Raw genomic sequence first — 20302 nt, 5'->3', positions numbered from 1 at the left:
ACAGACCTGGCCAGTCACTATCCTAATCAAAGCTATGACGGATACCTTTGAAAATCTTAGTGTCGAATGCAGGTTAACTATATCTAGTTGGTTTTCTTTTCTTTTCTAATAAGTTTTTCATACATTCATACATTCACATACAACAGGGATGAGCTCCGATTCAGATGGCTTTAAAAAAACAAAGCAAGTAGTAGTGATAGAGAACCTCTGATAAACTGATCCTGGGAAGCGCTAACAGAAAAAAAGTCTGGTTGCTTCTACTACTTGCTTGTGACTTCCCAGAGCATTTGATTGGCAGCTCTAGGAAAACAGATGACGTTTAATACAACCAGAGTAATTCTTAATGCCAATTTATTGTTATTCATCTGGAAGTTGGAGTTTGGGGCTTATTTTTTCCCTGCTGGTGAGAAGATGCTGGGGCCTACATATTTGGTGAAGATAGTGCAAAGGTGAGAGCTCAGAAGGATTCCAAGTCAGTTACATATTCACAGAATCTACTGCATTACTTCCATAGGAAGACATGGCTGGTAAGACAGGATAGTATCTACCCTTCTAAAAATGTTAGGTGGTTGTTATACCTTCCTTGCAAAGCATAAATGAGGAGAAATACCAGTTTCAGGAAAGTTTTAGCTTCAATTTTAAAAAGAGAGCTTTGATTCCTTTAATAACAGGTACACCATACATTCTAGGTATCTATCTAACTACAGGTCTAGAATATCCAGGTGAGCAATATTAAGTACATGTTTTTTCAAAGGTTAACAGAATACTTAGATCGCACAGGAAATTTTCTTTGAAAACTAAAAGAATCTTTCCCTCTATGCCATGATTAATTCTTCCCTCCATGTGAGGATTTAGCATTAGATTTATTATCCCTTCTCCTATTAGAAAGTGGAACAATTGTTGAAAAGAGCTGCTGTATAGAATCCAGATTTCCTCTTTGAAATATGGATCAAATAGATTTAATGCCTTAATTTTGCATCATTAAACTTAGGTTTTGTACATGCTACAAGGTCTTTAGTCCATCCTATTGTAAATGGAATGGCATGACTGATTGTTACATTTGCTTTAATTCAAGTATGTGATGCCATTTCCAAAGAAAAATAGGAGGCAAAATTACTTATGCTGGGTAGAAAAATCTTACACTGTCGAGGCAAGCTTCCCAATTTCAAGCAGTTTTTGTTGTCCACAAAATACTAGAAATCATTTTCAAGGAACTCAGTGGGTTGTAGGGTAGATAGGAAGAAATAGGAAAACACCACTTGATATCAGATATAATCTTATCCCTTTTTTCTTTCTCAGGGTTTTCTCTTTTTACCAAAAAAGGCAAGTTTTTTTAAAAATCTCAGTTACAATAACTAAGTATCTTCTTTTACAATCTTTCTTCCATAACTACATTTGTCAATAACATCTAGACTAGGTGGGAAATGTCTAAGCTTTTCCTGAGAGCAGTGAGGGGAGGAGTTATTTTTCAGACAAGATGACAGTTCATCTAAGAAAGCTAACAGGGTGTTTCATGTCTAGATACCTGGTTGGCACCTAGACATGAGACTACTAAGAAATATCAGGGCTGTGATTAAAAAAAAAAAAGGAAAAACCACCCTGGAAGAATCAATAATAAAGCACTTCTGGCTTATCAGGAAAGCTACATTGACTTGTAGATTTCACTTTTTAAAAATGACCTTGTGGAAACAAAGGAAACACCAAATTCTAATAAAATACTGAAACATCTGAAGAACTCTTAGATTCCACTTTTTATAGTTGGTTTGGAATTTAAGTGTTTGTATTGTACTGGGGTAGTGATTCTTCTATTTTTTACGTTTATATTTTTTCCTAACAATATTTATGTGTTTTAATATGTCCTTAATGACTTACGGTTCACTCTGATTCTTGTGTGAATTTAAAAAAAAAAATAGGCCAACATGCCAAGAAGATTGTAATTAGTCAGCTTGGAATATAAATTGGATTAGCTCACTCAGTGAAGTAATTAAATGCTCCCATCTTCCCTCTTTTCTTTCCCAAATTTTCCAAGCTTCTGCGCAATTAATAAGATTGTGTTTATGCATTGTACTGAAAATTTCTGAAAAATGGCATGAATTTTACATATGAGTTTATTATACAACACAGGATTAGTGCACCTGTCCCCAAAAGCCTTCACTGAAGGTATGTCTGTCTGTCTTGTCCCATCCTGATTTTTTCAGGCCCTAGCTTAAATATTCTTCAAGCTAAGAAAACAGGGTTTTTCAGAGATGGGCATGACCTTGAAAAAATTTATTCAATTTAGGTGCTGCCTGACTAGACGACTCTGGACAATTGAGCAGCATGTGTGCTGAGCAGCCTCTTTTCCTTTACTGATTTTTTTTTCCTGAATGTGTATGGATTTGATGTTCAGCTAGGTGGCAGCAACTAACCAACTTTGGCTGATCTCAAAAAGTTAAGCAGAATTAGATCTGATTAGCATTTGGATGGGAGATAACCAGAAAGTCCCAGGACTCTAGACTAGACTAGGAAGTAAAAAACACATGTTAGGAGAGGCAGAAGTGAATCATTTCTATACTGTTATTAAGAAAGCTACATTGATGTGGCCTATAAAGTCACCAGGAGTTAAGCTTGACTTGAAGATTAGCTTTCAAATAGGGCTGGCTATAGATTACATTTTGTGCTTGCTTCAGTGGTATGAAACACATTAGAATCGTCCTTCACAGCATATAGAGGTGTAACATTCTAAAGGAAAAGAATACAGTAGTTGAGATTTTGAGATGGGTAGCAATGATTATAGCCAGATAGAATGCAAACCACTTGATGGTACCAACTGAGATTCGATCATATCCAATACAAAGGCCACAAGAGACAGATACAGCTCATGAGAGGTGGTCACTACTCCACGTGAAGTCAATGTTGAGATGCCACCTCACTCTGTTCCCAAAGACTCCTTGATTGGCCAGAAAAAGTCTAGTTGTAATGGCAAGTTCTAGTTCCTGCATCACAAGCCTTCTTTTATAAGCTGCAGCAAATAAATGGAAGTGGAACCTAACAAGCCACAGGAAACCAACCCATCATCTAGTGATCCCACATACCATCAATGGTTCACAGAATTTCTCATAAAAGGTACAAAAAAACCCGGAGTCTGATAGCACCTTTTCCAACTAACATGTTCTGTGGAGCTCATGAAAATGCCTTTTAATAAAATTTGCTAGTCAAAAAAGGTGCTACCAGACTCCTCCTGATTTGTCACCATAGGCTAATGCAGCTCTCTTCCTATCATGAAGGGTACAAAGCCCTTCCTTTGTTAGCAAGATTGCACATTCCTGGAATTTATGTAGTGTTGCACCTTCAGACTGAGGACTCCAAGATCTAATTTCCTTGCTGTGCTTATTGTGGTCCTCAAAGAAAACTGAATTCAAGACCAGCTCAGTATGCACGAGCTCTATTGCATCTCACCTAAGGCATTTGGTCTATCCATCAGGAGCCTGTGTTTGTGACCACCCACTGGTTAACAAATAATTCAAAAGGCCCATTCTGAGAAATAAAGCTATACTGGATATATCCATATACAACTGGGTAAAATGGCATCTGAATAAGATTGCATGGTTACATACAGATTGCTTCTACAAATTACAGCGTGGATTTATCCAAGGAGATTTCTCATTGCAGATTCTTCCAAGCTGGTGCACTCTATTACAGGAAACCCTAGATTTAAGGGGTTTCCTGTAAAGGGTCTGTTGAAGTCCAAAGGGGATTAAATGTCAAAGGGGATTCTTTGAGCCCCATACACACTTGGGCATGTTGCTATAATAGCACTAATCAGAGAGAGGGGCAGAAAAAATGCCCGCTGCACAAATGCCACTACTGGAGCTGTTAGGGACTGGAACTGCCTTGCTAAGCAACAGTGGCCACATAGTGGCTAGCCCCAGCAGGGGAATGGTACTCTTGGCTGGGTTATCACCTTTCAGTTGTGTTGGCCAGCAGCCACTTCGTTCAGGCAGCCTGATATTGCCTGAAATTCAGGCCAAACCTGGATGGAGCAATTCTTGTCTGTTAAATCTTAAGTCTACTAAATCAAAATCTATTAAATAAGGGTCCTGGGAACTACATCCTCCAGAATACTCAGAACATGTAATTTTTGTGTGGAAAGTCTAAGTCTTGAAATACCAACACAACTGGAAAACAGATTTAAGCTGATGCAGTGCTATTAACTGAGTTCGAAGTACCTAGTTTTAATGCTTTTCATATAAAAATTTCCAGTAAATACACATGTTATATTACCTGACCTCAGGAAAACAACTAATTATACTCAGCATGGATAAAGTAGAAATGATTACTTTTTTTTTTTGGAAGATCACAGCTTTATAGGAAGGAAGGTGATGGAGAGCTGCCACATATCAATGAACTACCATAAACGTATTATTTTGCATAAAGTACCCCCAAATTGAACATTTAAAGGAGCAAATATTTATCTGTAGGATGCATTACTGAAAACACTTTGAATGTTAAACTACGTGCCCTTTTTACTATGGCAGGTCAGTCACGATGACACTTTCATAAAACATGCTGTAAGCACTAGCACAGGCCCCACGAAATACATGAAAACTAGTATCTTACCGCCATCTATAATATTAAGAACAGCTGGTAAACTAAATTTTCAAAGTCAAAATTTGCCTATGGGATACTGGCCAAGGGACAGAGAAGAAATAGCTGCCTTCTCACGCACTTACACTTCATGAAATCAAGCTGGCTGGCCAGTCAATATACAGTGCATTCAGAAAGTATTCAGACGCCCTTCACTTTTTTCAATTTTGTTATGTTGTAAGCCTGATACTACAATCGCTCAAATTCATTTTTTTTCTCATTACTGTACACTCAGTACCCCATAATGACAAAGTGAAAACAGAATTTTAGAAATGTCCTTAAATGTATTAAAAAGAAAAAACTGAAATATCACATGTACTTAAGTATTCAGACCCTTTACTCAGTACTTTGTTGAAGCACCTTTGGCAGAAATTACAGCCTTGAGTCTTTTTCAGTATGATGTGACAAGCTTTGCACACTTGGATTGGGGGATTTTCTGCAATTCTTCTTTGCAAATCCTCTCAAGCTCAATCAGGTTGGATGGGGACTGTCGGTGGACAGCCATTTTCAGGTCTCTCCAGAGATGTTCAATAGGGTTCAAGTCAGGGCTCTGGCTGGGCCACTCTAGGACAGAGTTGTCCCTAAGCCATTCCTGTGTTGTCTTGGCTGTGTGCTTAGGATTGTTGTCAAGTTGGTGGCTGAATCTTCAGCCCAGTCTGAGGTCCTGAGTGCTGTGGAACAGGTTTCCATCGAGGGTATCTCTGTACTTTGCTCCATTCAGGTTTCCCTCAACCCTGACCAGTCTCCCAGTCCCTGCTGCTGAAAAACACCCCCACAGCACAATGCTGCCACCGTGCTTCTCTGTTGAGATGGTATTGGGCAGGTGATGAGCGGTGCCCGGTTTCCTCCCGACATAACATTTAGAATTGAGGCCAAACAGTTCGATCTTGGTTTCATCAGACCAGAGAATCTTGCTCCTCACAGTCTGAGTCCTTCAGGTGCTTTTTTGCAAACTCCAAGTGGGCTTTCATGTGTTTTGCACTGAGGAGAGGCTTCTGTCTAGCCACTCTGCCAGAAAGCCCAGATCGCTGGAGGGCTGCAGTGATGGTTGTCCTTCTGGAACTTTGTCCCATCTCCACACAGGATCTCTGGAGCTCAGTCAGAGTGACCATTGGGTTCTTGGTCACCTCTCTTACTGAGGCTTTTCTCCCCCAATTGCTTAGTTTGGCCAGGCAACCAGCTCTTGGAAAAGTCCTGGTTGTGCCAAATTTCTTCCATTTGAGAATTATGGAGGCCACTGTGCTCTTAGGAACCTTTAGTGCAGCTGAAATTTTTCTGTAGCCTTCCCCAGATCTGTGCCTTGCAGTAATCCTGTCTCTGAGCTCTGCAGGCAGTTCCTTTGACCTCATGGCTTTTGCTCTGATACAGTATGCATTGTCAGCTGTGAGGCCTTCCATAGAGAGGTGTGTGCCTTTCCAAATCATGTCCAATCAATTTAATTTACCACAGGTGGACTCCAATCAAGGTGTAGAAACAGCTCGGCAATAATCAAGAGAAGTGGGAGGCACCTGAGCTAAATTTCAAGTGTTGTTGCAAAGGATCTGAATACTTATGCCAATGTGATATCTCAGTTTTTTCTTTTTAATAAATTTACAGACATTTCTAAAATTCTGTTTTCACTTTGTCATTATGGAGTAGAGTGTAGATTAATGAGAAAAAAAATGAATTTGAACGATTGTAGTATCAGGCTACATCATAACAAAATTGAGAAAAGTGAAGGGGGTCTGAATACTTTCCGAATGCACTGTAAATTCAAGATACTAGATTACATGAGCAAGGGGGGAGGGGGGGGAGAAAGAATATATTCAGATTTAAGGTGTAACAATCAATGTTGCTAATTATGGATGTGATTTTATAGTTTACTTAAGGTACAAATTAAATCTAGAATCAAATCCATGTTTCAAAACAGAAGCAGCCTGCAAACCTTAGGAAATATATGAAATAATTTAATTTTAATCCCACTTTTTTGGGGGGGGAGAGAAAAAATGCATTAGAGAAAAAAATTACTCTGGTTCATACTCAGACAAGACCAAAGTTTAAACTTAGCCATTCAATAAATGATCATGAGAGCCAGTTTGGTCTAGTGGTTAAGGCTCCAGACTAGAAACCAGGAGACTGTGAGTTCTAGTCCCACCTCAGGCATGAAAGCCAGATGGGTGACTTGGGGTTAATCACTCTCCTCAGTCCCCAACCTCAGGCTCAGTTGACAAGGCAGTTGGTCAATTCCTGTCGCAACCAACAGATTGACATTCAGTTGATCCGAAAGAAAGCGGACCCTGCACATGCAGGAAAAACTAGCTAGGAAGAAAAAAAATTCAATAAACGACTGTATTAAATGCATACTTTTTAAGAAGCTGCACACACACCCACTTCCTCAAGAATTCTGCAGTGCCTCTTAATGCCAGAGTTGTACATCACATTACTAAAACAACAGCAACAAGCCCCAACTTAATATACAATCAGACTGAAGAAAAATTTCCTCACTTGATATAATCCAGTTTTGAAATTCAGGTAGCCTGATATTTTTTTTCAAGAACAGCAACAATCAAGTCTGAACTATTAGACAGATTTTGTATTTAACATTACAGTGTTTAAACCAAATGTTTTACTAAGGTTCTTTGCCAATACTCAGAGCCACCAAGATTAGGCAGCATTCCAAAAGGTGAGATATGTTCAATATTTCACAAGAATGTTATTTTGGAATATCCACATTCAATTAGCCTTTGAAGTAGGGCTGTGACCAATACCATTGGAAGGAAATGCACTACTGTATTGTGCATTTTGGCACATTACAAGTATGACGAATGATGGTTTAAACAAACTACACAAAAGCATGATGGCTTGCTAATAGCCACACAGTGTTCATCACAGCAAAATTCTTGTGCATATTTTCTCTAACCTTATCTTGGTATGTCCAAACACAAATTACTCATGCTTAAGTGAATCGAATGAAACCTTTGCTGTTATTTCCATTCCTTGTGCTAAACAAAGAACTAAAGCTGCCCAGTTAGCATCAAGGTTAAAAAATGACACTTGCATTAAATAGGCAGGAAATATCACATTTTAGACTTTTGCTTTTTAAAAGATTTTAATCAGACACATTACAATGCACAATTGTGTCTTTTTATCCAGAATTAACAGGGTTCCATCCACAAGGTTTGGAAAGGTTTTCACACTTATTCCTTACACCCATTCCTTTAATCAATACAGAGAATTAAAGATTCCTACTACTGATGGTTCCAACCCACCCAATTCGTTTCCATAGGCTGAATGTCAGGATTTTCTTGTGGCCTTTAACTGGTTAGAAACAAATTATCTTTAGCAGTATTAATTAATATATAAAACCAAGATTTAGCTTGCCCAGTGCATAGACACAAGCTACTTATAATAGCAATTCAGAAAAATGCAGTCTGCCACATAAGTGGGTCAGTTGCACTAATCTAGTAGAAACTTATTTTTTGTTCCCATACAATTATAAGCAAGCCACCCAACCCCTTTATTTGTTGCTAACTAGTCTGAAAGAAAATATTACATGTATCAGCTTGAGGAATGAACTTATCTGAAAGCAGCTTTCTGGAATTCCACCAAAACAAGTGTACACATAACATTTTGAATTATTTTTAAAAAGGCATTCCACTTCAATTTTTCAGTACACCTTATCAGTTTGAAAGGCAGATTTCTTGCCTATGGGACCTGGTTGTCATCTTACAATGAGGATATTTTATTAGGTAAGAAAAGAAAATGAAACAAGAGCTTTATTCTAATGTCAGGTGTACAAGTGCAAAAAAGCTACGTAACTGGTATGGTTTACCCCAGGGTAATGAAAATGTTAGCTGAACTGATCTATCAGATTGGTAAACAAATATATCATAATTTTATTTATGTATCAAATATGTGACTTATGTGTGCTATCTTAATAGAATTATTTCAGAGAATTATTTCAAAGATGACTGTTCTAGGCACAAAGCAAGCTTTGGTCAATATTTCTGTCAGTGTCAAACCAGTAACATAAAAAAACAACAGAACAAAACTTCTAAGTAACCTGTCACAAATTATCAGTTGAAATGAAAAGCACCTGGGGCAGAACCTATGGAATCTGCACCTGAGATCAGAATCCTGCTCAAACGTATTTGGGAAATCTGTAACATAAAGCAACACTGCCAGGTATTAAAATTTTAACATCGACCCTGCTCTATGTAATCAGTTCCAACTAATCAATGCTTAATTAGCCATTATTTCTATTGCATATGCCATCCTATTCCTTCAAATAAGCTTTTTCAATATTTGTTTTCACAGGGAAACATTTACAGTAGTCATTTTTATATATGAAAGGTTGCCAGGTGGCCCACTTCTTACAAGTACAGTTCAGAAGCTACACAGTGGGTCTTCACAACAGAAACCAGTTATTTCATGTTGCTATAGTCTGAACCATTCAGATCATGTAAAAAACAATGTTTAGTTCAAGTATATTTCTGCTATCCCATCATTTAGTATAATGATTCACTGCTACTGCAGGTGACTCCAGTGCATAAATCCAAAATACAACTGCCTTTATGTATAAAGAGTGAAATTTCACAATGGCCACCAGAATAGGCACTCAAAACTAAACAGTTGAAAGTACACACGTCTTCAGTCAAAGCAGTGGGTTTTTTTAGAAAATGATCAGGCTCAAGCAAGTAGCATACTGAATGGAGAAATAATTTCCTTGCTTCTAATGGACTTCATTAATAGCAATGAATCTACCCTAACTAAACTACTTAATTTTTGGCAGGGTAAGAAGTTCACTTGTTGGAGTTTTATAAGGCAAATAAAACATGGAAATAGAATTTCTACAAGCATTTGACCTGTGATATTGTAAAATCAAAGTACTATTTTATTAAATGAGTTATTTTACACAATATGAACATCAATATAATTACAACTGTAAAAAATTTTTAGAATGAACCAATTTCTGGATTTCCAAGTAGGGCACACTGTACAATTACACAGAGTTGTCTTTACATGAAGCCCAAGAGGAACAGCATAAAAATATGAATGTTTCTATAGCCCCTTCATTTTTTGCTGATCAACAGTTTGTTAGAAAAGCAGCTGCAGATTTGTTATGTAATGTCTGACAATAGAAGAGTCAATAGATTCCATGAATTCACCTGCAACACAAGAGTAACTTCATTAATTGAACTGTTATGTAATTATAATATTAATAGTATGCAATAATTTAATGTAGTGTTTTTCAAACTTGGCAACTTTAAGATGTGTGGACTTCAACTCTCAGAATTCCTTTAAGAAGCATCTTAAAGTTGCCAGATTTGAAAAACTGATTTAATGTCATCCAATTTTAAAATTAGTCACCCAAACTGCTGTAACAGAACTGGCTAAATCAAAATTAGAACATTACAAACGTATCCTTTCACCCATTTATTGCAGATTTTGCAAATAGGCATGGTGATAACAATAGCCTGATTATACAAGTTGAAGTTGTATATACAACTACCCCCCCAAAAGCTCAAGCACAGTTGACTTTATATTAAAGTTAACTCTCCATTTTCATACCCTTCGGAAATATAACAAATGAAATATAAATGAGGCAAAATTACTTAGGATTTATAATCAATTAATTTAAAATGTAAATGGTACAAAATTACCAGTGAATTTTATGCCTGAACATCAGCTAATTCTGGAGGAAGGGGGGTTTTGGGATGCTTGCTCTCAAAGTGCTGCTTGAAGGTCTTGGGATCTGGCATCTGTGTCTGATTAAGGAGAGAACAGAGCTTTATGCAACACAAACATTCATACAGAATGAAGGATAGTTTCTTCTTCCTGTATCCTTAAGATCTGCCAAGCTCCTTTAGCTTTTTTCACTCAGTCCACAGTAAGATGTGTTTTGGAACATTACCTATCATCAATTAATTTTCCTACTTTAACATATTCCCCATATTCAACTTTAATTATCTTACAAATTCACCCATATAACAGTGCCTCCATATCCTCCCTTTTTATTTATATTTAGCTGACATTCCTTCTTAAAATCCAACAATTAAATTTTGCATATTTTTTATTGTTGAGCATCAGAAATTATAAAATTTAATAAAATACATATACAATTTTCCTGATACACAAATAAATTATTTAGAATTGCTTAATTTTCCTGAAATCCTAATATGACATTCAAGGAAGACATTTTACTACTATCTTCTGACCACAAAAATAATTATTAACTACAAGTCAATAACTCAGCCTTTGATAGACTGAAGTTTCTACCAGTACTCCTCCTCTTTATTGTCATGTACATGAAATACAAAAAACAAGACAGCAGGAAATATGTATACGAAAACAGATAAATCAATGTTCTTCAGATTAGAGAATAATAATTTCTATAACGCCTAACTATCATCCATGTTGCCTGGAGTATGTGGGATTTCTAGATCAAAAAATCTGGAGAGCAGGTTATCCAGCCCTTGTTTAGAACCAGGGAACTCCCCAAGTAATTGATAGGTTCCCCTCACCCCCAAATGTTATTAATACATCTGCTTTGCAAGTCCTGCATATTCATTCATCTGTATATTTAGGAGTAGCAGCATAACTCTCTGTAAATGCTCACATTACTTCATCCTGACTACTCATAACAGTTATGCATGATACAATGTTATTACATATTTTACCCAACATGCTTCTTGTATTTCATATTCATTGCACACAATCTTGGAAGTCTCATACTAATATATTTTATTTATTTAATCAATTTAATCATATACATTGATCAAATAAAATATAGCTCTTATTTGGAATAGAACTCTAGCTATCATACCTTCTGGAACAAGCCTCCCCAATGTTACTCCTAAGGGAAAATAGCTCTCTGAGGCACAATTTCCTCACCCATTTTATACAATACAAACTTATACACAGAAGGGTGTTGCCATTCCTATACTTCATACTCCTGATTTAAAATCTAGAAAGATTGCCATAATATTTTGCTTTAAGAGCCTCTTACCCTACAGACGGTGCATGTATATATTAAAGCAGCTTTAGCTGCAGCCTTCTGATCATGGCCTTGTTTCTTTTTCTGTCCAGCTTGCTTTTTGGCATTTTTCTGTTGTGACTGGATTTTCTGCTGTCCACGAGCCATATCTAGAAGTGCAGAAATTATAACTGATTATTCATGTATAATTCCTAAATTAAAGGAACTTGTAGCCTGATACATGCTTAGCATTACTGCTTCAGAAACTAAAATATGAAGTAGGGAATGATCCTGATTCAAAGGGCAAAATGTGATTCATAGTAACAAGGGCACATATGTACAGTAGCAGCTGTCAGAAACATCTGAAGCCAAACACGCCTTTTCCCAGGATTACACGTCAGCTGCAGAGGGCAGCTCATTTAAACACTTCAGATAAAGACTGAAGCAAACTGAGAGTAAAGCCATTAGTTTCATGTGATACTCAGGTGATACTCTCTATTCTGAATGAGGAACAAGTTTATAGTCTGGGAGTCCTCCTTGATCCTGCACTGATACTCTAAATCATATAAACATATAAAATACTGGATAACCACATTACACCAGTGGCAAGTGAGAGTTTCCATGAGCTGATAAGACAGTTGTGTCCCTACTTGGAGAGAGACTTGGCTTCAGTGATACATGTGCCAGTAACTTCAAGTGTGGATTACTGCAACATGCTCATGTTGTGTGGCTGCCCTTGAGGCTGTTCCAGAATGAAGCTGTATCAGTGGCACCACTAGAACACCCCTGGGTTGAAACATTTACATGGGTTGCCAATTTCCTTCCAAGCCAAATTCAAGGTGTTTGCTCTGGTGCATGAAGTCTTACAAAGCTTAGGCCCAAAATAACTGCAGAATTGCTCCTTGGCCATCTTAAGTCTTCAATGGAGCAAGTTTTGTAGGTCCTGCCACAGATACATTTAACACACAGCAAATTCTGGTTCTACTCTGGTGAAGCTCATATTCTAGAATATATTACTATTACTGTTGAAGCTGGCCTCTTATTTCAATTCTGGACTTAAAACCTACCTTTCTGAGTTTTAAGCATTTAGTTTTAATGTTATTTTAGAATGGTTTCAGAATTCTGTGTATTACATATAGTACTGTGCAAAAGTTTTAGGCAGGTGTGAAAAAATGCTATAAAGTAAGAATGCTTTCAAAAATATATATTTTGATTGTTTATGTTTATCAATTTACAAAATGCAAAGTGAGCAAACAGAAGAGAAATTCAAATCAAATCAATATTTGGTGTGACCACCCTTTGCCTTCATCAATTCTTCTAGGTACACTTGCACACAGTTTTTGAAGGAACTCGGCAGATAGGTTGTTCCAAACATCTTGGAGAACTAACCACAGATCTCCTGTGGATGTAGGCTGCCTCAAATCCTTCTGTCTCTTCATGTAATCCCAGACAGACTCAATGATATTGAGATCAGGGCTCTGTGGGAGCCAAACCATCACTTCCAGGACTCCTTGTTCTTCTTTACACTGAAGATAGTTCTTAAGGACATGTTTGGGGTCATTGTCCTGCTGCAGAATAAATTTGGGGCCAATCACACGCCTCCCTGATGGTATGGCATGATGGATAAGTATCTGCCTGTATTTCTCAGCATTAAGGACACCATTGATCCTGACCAAATCTTCAACTCCATTTGTAGAAATGCAGCCCCAAACTTGCAAGGAACTTCCACCATGCTTCACTGTTGCCTGAAGACACTCATTATTGTACCGCTCTCCAGCCCTTCGGCAAACAAACTGCCTCCTGCTACAGCCAAATATTTCAAATTTGGACTCATCAGTCCAGAGCACCTGCTGCCATTTTTCTGCACTCCAGTTCTTATGTTTTCGTGCATAGTTGAGCCGCTTAGCCTTGTTTCCACGTCAGAGGTATGGCTTTTTGGCTGCAATTCTTTCATGAAGACCACTTCTGGCCAGACTTCTCTGGACAGTAGATGGGTGTACCTGGGTCCCACTGGTTTCTGCCAGTTCTGTGCTGATGGCACTGCTGGACATGCTGACCACTGCGTCTACGGTCCTCAACATTGCCCGTTTCTTTGTGCTTCTTCAAAAGAGCTTGAACAGCACATCTCGAAACCCCAGTCTGCTTTGAAATTTTTGCCTGGGAGAGACCTTGCTGATGCAGTAGAACTACCTTGTGTCTTGTTGCTGTGCTCAGTCTTGCCATGGTGTATGACCTGTGACATGAAACTGTCTTCTACAATCTCACCTTAGTAGCAGAATTTGGCTGTTCCTCACCCAGGCAAGTCCCCTACACAGCTGTTTGTTTCAGTTAATGACTGTGTTTCAACCTACATATGAAATTGATGATCATTAGTACCTGCTTGGTATAATTGGTTAATCGTACACCTGACTCTAATCCTACAAGATCCCTGACTTTGTGCAAGTGTACAAAGTGTGCAAGTGTAAGAATTGATGCTGTTTTGAAACCAAAGGGTAGTCACACCAAATATTGATTTGATTTAGATTTCTCTTCTGTTTGCTCACTTTGCATTTTGTAAATTGATAAACATAAACAATTACAATATATATTTTTGAAAGCATTCTTACTTTACAGCATTTTTTCACACCTACCTAAAACTTTTGCACAGCACTATATGTATTTTTGTAAACCACAGAGTTATTGGAATGAGTTGAATATATAAATTGAATTGAATTAAATAAGATAATTAGTATTCTCACAACAAATATTCTTTCTACTATATGTCTGCCTTATATTGCAACGTCGTTAATATTGTACATTTTCCTGCTCCTATCATTCCATTAAGTTCTGTGGCAAACCAGTGTTTCCTAATATATTTTGTTCCACCCTAGGATTATGCACATCGCAATGTGAATGGAATGCTACCAATCTTTCACTAAGTAAAGGAATTTGGCCCTTTTACCACTCAGGAAAATATTAATTTGCCAGCAATTTTGGAAGTGCAAGGAATAACAAACAATTTTAAAAAAGAAAACAAGGGTTCTTTAGCCACCGAACACCATTAACAACTTGGGGGAGGGTGTATTCAATCATTGTAAGAGGAAAAATAAAAGTGGAAAAAAAGGATTGGAAGTCTGGTCACATGGCTCATTTGTGGCCACAGATCAGTACCAAAACTAAAGGGTAATTAATGCACATCTAAAATCTTTTAATAGGCACAGATAAGTAACAGGTTTTCCATTCAGGCACATTCAGTGCAACTAAAATATCAGGATTTAAATTATCAGTAAAGTCCCCACAATATGCTATCTTTGGTTTAAAAGATAACTATTCCAAAATTCTTCAGTCCTCTGCCTTGCTGCTTATGAATACTGGGTGTTATAATCCAACATACCTGGGAGGTATCTAGTTAGGGAAAGCTGTTTTCTCTAGTACTCCCATTTTAATGAATCTATACAAAAATTCCCCATGTTCAAGAAATAAATTATGAATATTTATTAAATATAAACCAAAACAGCTTGGTATTTCATTTTATTAGAAACACCATTTTACCAGATATGGAAAAACTCTTAATTTTGTACAGTTATGGACAACTGACTTTAAAGAAAATTAAACTTGCGAAGTATGAAGCTACTAACTCAACAACGCACATTCTCATGCACATGTACAGCAAGAAAGTCCAAATCCAGACCTTTACAGGAGAGATTCCCCTGCTCACCAATTCTGTATAGTAGGTTTCACTAATCTACCAGAATACTGGATTACAATTGCTGAAACAATGGGTTAAAAGTGGTCAGGAAGTAACTGCAGATAAAAAAGTCATCAGTAAAATAATTAAACTGTTTCTTTCATCCACCAATCCTCCCTTGCAAAGATTACTCTACGTATCTATACAAATACTATAAATATGGATAGGAAACACATGTTTGTCAAAGTAGTTGTCCCACCTTGTGGTCACTAAGGCTGTCAATCCATACATACTTGGACATTTCATGGAATGCCTGAATTGAAATTTTTTACAATTAATTTTTTGCAATTAATGCTTACTGCCTTTATTAACAGAACTTATATAAACAGAACTAAACAAATCAATTAATATTTTTATTGTCCCTTGCATCTATGCAGCTATAACTATAGCAAACAATATATAGTACATTCTTGCTTCTTATTTATAATTTAAAGTTGCCTTGCTTGTATGCAGTTAAGCTGCTTTCAAGAGAGGCAAACTTGAAAGCAACTTAACAGTCACACACACAAAAAGTCTCAACTGAAATTCACATCTGGATCCTGCCCCAACTTTGCAGAGCTCAGGACAAGATATACAGGATTATTTCTTCTTATTCTCCAAGCAGCTCTATGAAGTCTGAGTTAACATGAGTGGTTTGAGGTCACTCTGTTGGCTTCACACTTGGATAAGATTTGCATTAACCACCAAGTGTGCCAACAAAAATGTTCTAGTAAATGTTCTTTTCAACATACTGCCTTTGTTTGCACCACATTATCCAATGTGTGAAGTAGGTGGAAAATAATTATTCTGGTTTGCTTTAGTTGCTTCTTGAACCATTTTTAACTGTGTAGTATCACAATATGCCAGTTCACTCTGAAAAGGAAAATGCAATAGTGACCATTTTACTGGAAAGATTAAAAAAAAGATTGAAGAAAGACAACCAAATCCTGTCCAGATTCTACAGATAAAAATCAATCCCATAAAAATGAAAATCTGTTTTATTCAGCTTAATATTTAAAACATACCTATTGTAATATTCACTCTGAATTTTACTTGAATACTTATTGCGGCTGCAATCTGGTTAGAGTTTTTAACAGATGCAAACTTTATCGGATTAGATAATAAATGCATGGGGAAGGGATGGAGAATTTATAATTTTTTTTTTTAGTTTTCAGGAGTACTTGCATTAAAAATGATCTATTACTCAGTTAACTGGTTTTTTAAAAAGTAGATGAAGAATTTTGTAACTGATTTGATTGTACATTGCAGTTTCACATTTTATAACAAGCAATAATTTCAGCTGAGCTCAGTAATCAATAATCAATAACTCAAAAACCTAAAATTCAACCACCTTCTTTGAGAAACTGAATGCTGGAGGTGTAGAATTTACCATTATGTATCCCAGCTTTGCTTTCCTCAGTAAATATTAGCTCTTCTTTGTTTGATAACAGATTAGGACACAAACATAGGAATTCTACAGGGTGGCTAAGTCTTATTTCCCTCAAAGGGGACATTTGGAAGATCTATGTTTCCCATATATAGTTTATCATCCCCTCTAATTTTTCACAAATGCCCCCTTTTCTCACCTACACATCAGCAAATTAATTCAAAACAAAGAGAGTGACAGGCCTGTGGGCTATATTTGCTATATATAAGTATGAATTACAGACAATTACTGTTTTAATCAAACAGCTGAAGATCACCTATTCTCAAAATATCAAAGGAAAGCTGAGGGGCCTTCACAGCCATATGCAGAGTAGATCTATACCCTAGAAGTTTAATGCTGCATTACAGTTTTCACAATTTCATGAAATTATATAAAGCTCTATATAATGTCATTCCTTATACATTTACAATATTCCAAAATTTTAATATACACAAACTATTTTATTTTCATTTATAGGCCATGGAATGTAAGTGTTGGGAGAGACCTTGGAAACAGTTCAACCCTCTGCCCAGTGCAGATATCTACTAGTACAGCATCCCAACAGATGGCCATCCTCTACATAAACATTTCCAAGAAAAGAAAGTCCACCACCTGTCAAGGCAGTCGGTACCATTGGTGCAACTCTTACTGTCAGAATTCTTTTCCTGGTGCCGAATCAAAATCTACTTCTGGTAGATATTTCCTATCTTGTCTTCTGGAACAACTCTGAGCAATTCTGCCCCATCTTCTATATGACAGCCTTTCAGATACTTAAAGATAGCTCTCATGTCTCCATGCAGTCTCCTCCTCTTTGGGCTAAACATACCCAACATATATATGTTTCTCCTTCATGGGCCCTTACCACGTCAAATAACAAACTGAAGCATCTTCAGAGGACAGCAATGCTCTTCCTAAAATACAGTACTCAAAACTAGATGCAATAATCTAGATATGACCTGACCAACAAAGATTAGAGAGGAACAATGTCTTATTTTGATCTTTACATTATGTTTGTGTCAATACAGCCCAAGACTGCATTTGCTTATTTTTGCAAGTGCAACACAGTTTGCTCATGTTCAGTTTGTGAACCAGGGACAACCAAATATTTTCACAAGTTCCCAGTATGGTTCCCTCCTCCACCCTATACCCATGCCTTTGATTTTTCCTACCCAAATCTAGGCCTTTTAATGTTATTTTCTACAACAATATTGAAATCTATCTTTTTGTAGGGTTTTTTACTTCAACAAAAATAAACTCTTCTGATTAAGGAGTGTTATTATCTGTATAATAATTATTACACTGGGTCAATCAACTGGGGTTCAATCAGCATTACAAACTGGCTCCTATTATGATGCAATATCCTTCTTTCCAAAACTCATACAACTGTCCTGTCAGGCTACAGTAAATTTACGGATACCTTGTTTGGAACAGCTGAGGATTTTAAAAAGTAAGTTGGGTAGGATATTTCTAATAACAAATGTATAGTCTGTCCATGAGATTGTCAACAAGAATTCTTTAAGTCCCAAAAGAATTTTACATTTGTGACACCAGATACCGTTCTCCTGAAACTGCACATAACTAGCATATGCTACCAGACTATTCTTGGTTTTCAAGCAAACTCACAATATCTGACACTTAGTCCTGAAAGAGCTTCTCATTTGTAAAAGCAGACTGCAATATTAAATACTTTCTTAGGCCATATTCATGTTCTTACATTACAAATTATAGTCTGAAATAACTGGGGGCAATGTATTATTTGACTCCCTTAACATCATCAAATCAACAACACACTTTTCCAAACAGAACAAAACTACAAGTTGAGCAAGTCTTCAAAGCTGTATATGCCAAACAAAGTCCAGAAAAAAGTAATACTAGATTAAACTGTCAAGCGTATTACATCCTTTGTGCAAGAGTTGTTTCCTAGGAGGAAATATTTAAATTTGAAAACAGGCAGCGCAAGCGACTGAGAAACAAATGGTAACAAGGTCTCATAACTCTGTTCTGACACCAAGTGTCTTGTACACACAAAGCTGAACACAAATTAACTATTATTCAACTTAATCTGAACTTTATGATACATCATTATATTTAATCCTCCCTATACCCAATGCAAAAATATAATCATTCCAGATGCACTTTAAGCTGCTTGCAATGATGACAACAGCAGACTCAGTCCCATCATGTGACTGTAAGGAAAGGAATGAAACTACAATAGGTAGTACGATTAGAAATATTGTAGACATGAAAAAGTTAATGGGCAAAGTATGGTTCATGCTGTGCATACAGTATTCAAACACAAGAGCCCGAAGTGGAAGGGGAAAAAAATCAGAGGTCAAATGTTGACTTTGTGCAATACAAAAGACAGAAACCTCTTCTTCGACAGAGACAAGCCTCAAGAGCCTGACCTCAGAGGAACATTATACCTCCACCAGCCTCACCTATTCAAGGCAAACAGGTACTCCCAGTAAAACCACTGCATTTCCATAGTTAACTTCTCCCAGGAAGCGCGGCAAGTAGTTTTTAAACAAAAACAGGGGGGAGGGGGAAGAAATACAAAGAAACGTCGTTTCCCGAAACGCGGCTAGGACTCACTTCAAGGACCGATTTTAGAAAGGGCAGCCACCACTCCCCGCCCCGTCCCAGGTAAGCGCCCTTCCACCTTTCCCGGGACCGCGGAGAAGAGAAGCAAATGCCGTGACAAGCCGTTGCCTTCCGAGTCCGCGCAACAATGTGTCCGGCCGTCAGCCCCAAACGCCCGTCTCGGCTCCAGAGGAGCGCGGGCCGCCTCCCCTCCGTCCTGGGGAAAAGGGCTCGCCCAGGCCCGCCGCGGCTCCGGGTGGCCGGTCGGTCGGGAAGGCGCTGCCCTCCGCCCTAAGCAGGCGGTCGGCCTCGCCGCCGAGGAGCTCTCGGGCCCGGCGGGGCTGCAGCGGCCCCCGACCCCCGACTTCTCCCGCCTCGCTTACCCGGGCTGTGGTTTCTCCCGCCGGCGAGGCGTCAGTCGACGGCGAGGCGAGGGGAGGCTCCGCGCAGCCCAGCAGCAGCGGCCGCCGCTCCTGCCGCCGCCGCTGCCCGCCCGAAAGGATGGAGGAGCCCGCGCGCTTTCCTGTCTGTCTTCCCGTCCGTCCGTCAGTCCGTCGGCAGCCCCACCTTCGCCGCCCCGCGCAGGCGCCACCCCTCCCCTCCCCTCCCCTCCCCTCCCCACGCGCCGCCCCGAGCCGAGCGCGAGGCAAGGCCGCTCCCGCCAACGCCTTACTCAGCTGCGCTCGCGCTGGGCCAATGGCGGCGTCTGGCTGTTACCTCAGGCGGGCGCGAGAGCGGCGGTGGGGAACGGGGCGCGCGCGGGAGCCCGGGGAGCCGTCGCGCGCCTTGTTGCTCCGTCTCTCCCCGCTCCGGTCCGGGACAGCCGCCCTCCTCCGGCATCTTGCGCTGCATGTTGCCTCGGCAGCAGAATTAGTTATGGGCTTTCTAGTCCTGCCTACTTGGGAAGAGCCTGATTGGGCAAGACGTGTGAAACACGTTCACCCTCTCAGTCTGCTGAAGCCTTCGGAGTGTCTTCAATTAGATGAATATAAATGAAGGTATACTTGGG

The 20302-nt window shown here is 38.6% G+C and overlaps 1 protein-coding gene across 1 annotated transcript; it reads right to left on the bottom strand.

Moving 5' to 3' along the window:
* Positions 1–7695: 7695 nt before the first annotated feature.
* Positions 7696–19851, bottom strand: ZNF706 (zinc finger protein 706). Its single transcript, XM_088149074.1, has 4 exons — positions 19677–19851; positions 11615–11751; positions 10269–10373; positions 7696–9773 (listed from the first exon to the last, which is right to left on the bottom strand). Exons 2-3 carry the CDS (start codon positions 11747–11749, stop codon positions 10278–10280), a joined length of 231 nt encoding a protein of 76 aa, XP_088005200.1. The 5' UTR covers positions 11750–11751; positions 19677–19851; the 3' UTR covers positions 7696–9773; positions 10269–10277.
* Between the last annotated feature and the right edge of the window lie 451 nt (positions 19852–20302).

The sequence above is a fragment of the Python bivittatus genome, unplaced genomic scaffold (assembly GCF_059951505.1).
Source record: "Python bivittatus isolate LINGU-HERP-01145 unplaced genomic scaffold, Pbiv_v1 ctg000590_np1212, whole genome shotgun sequence".
Classification (NCBI taxonomy): domain Eukaryota; kingdom Metazoa; phylum Chordata; class Lepidosauria; order Squamata; family Pythonidae; genus Python; species Python bivittatus.
Note: the sequence above shows the minus strand (reverse complement) of the source record. Positions and strands in the feature narration are given on the sequence as shown.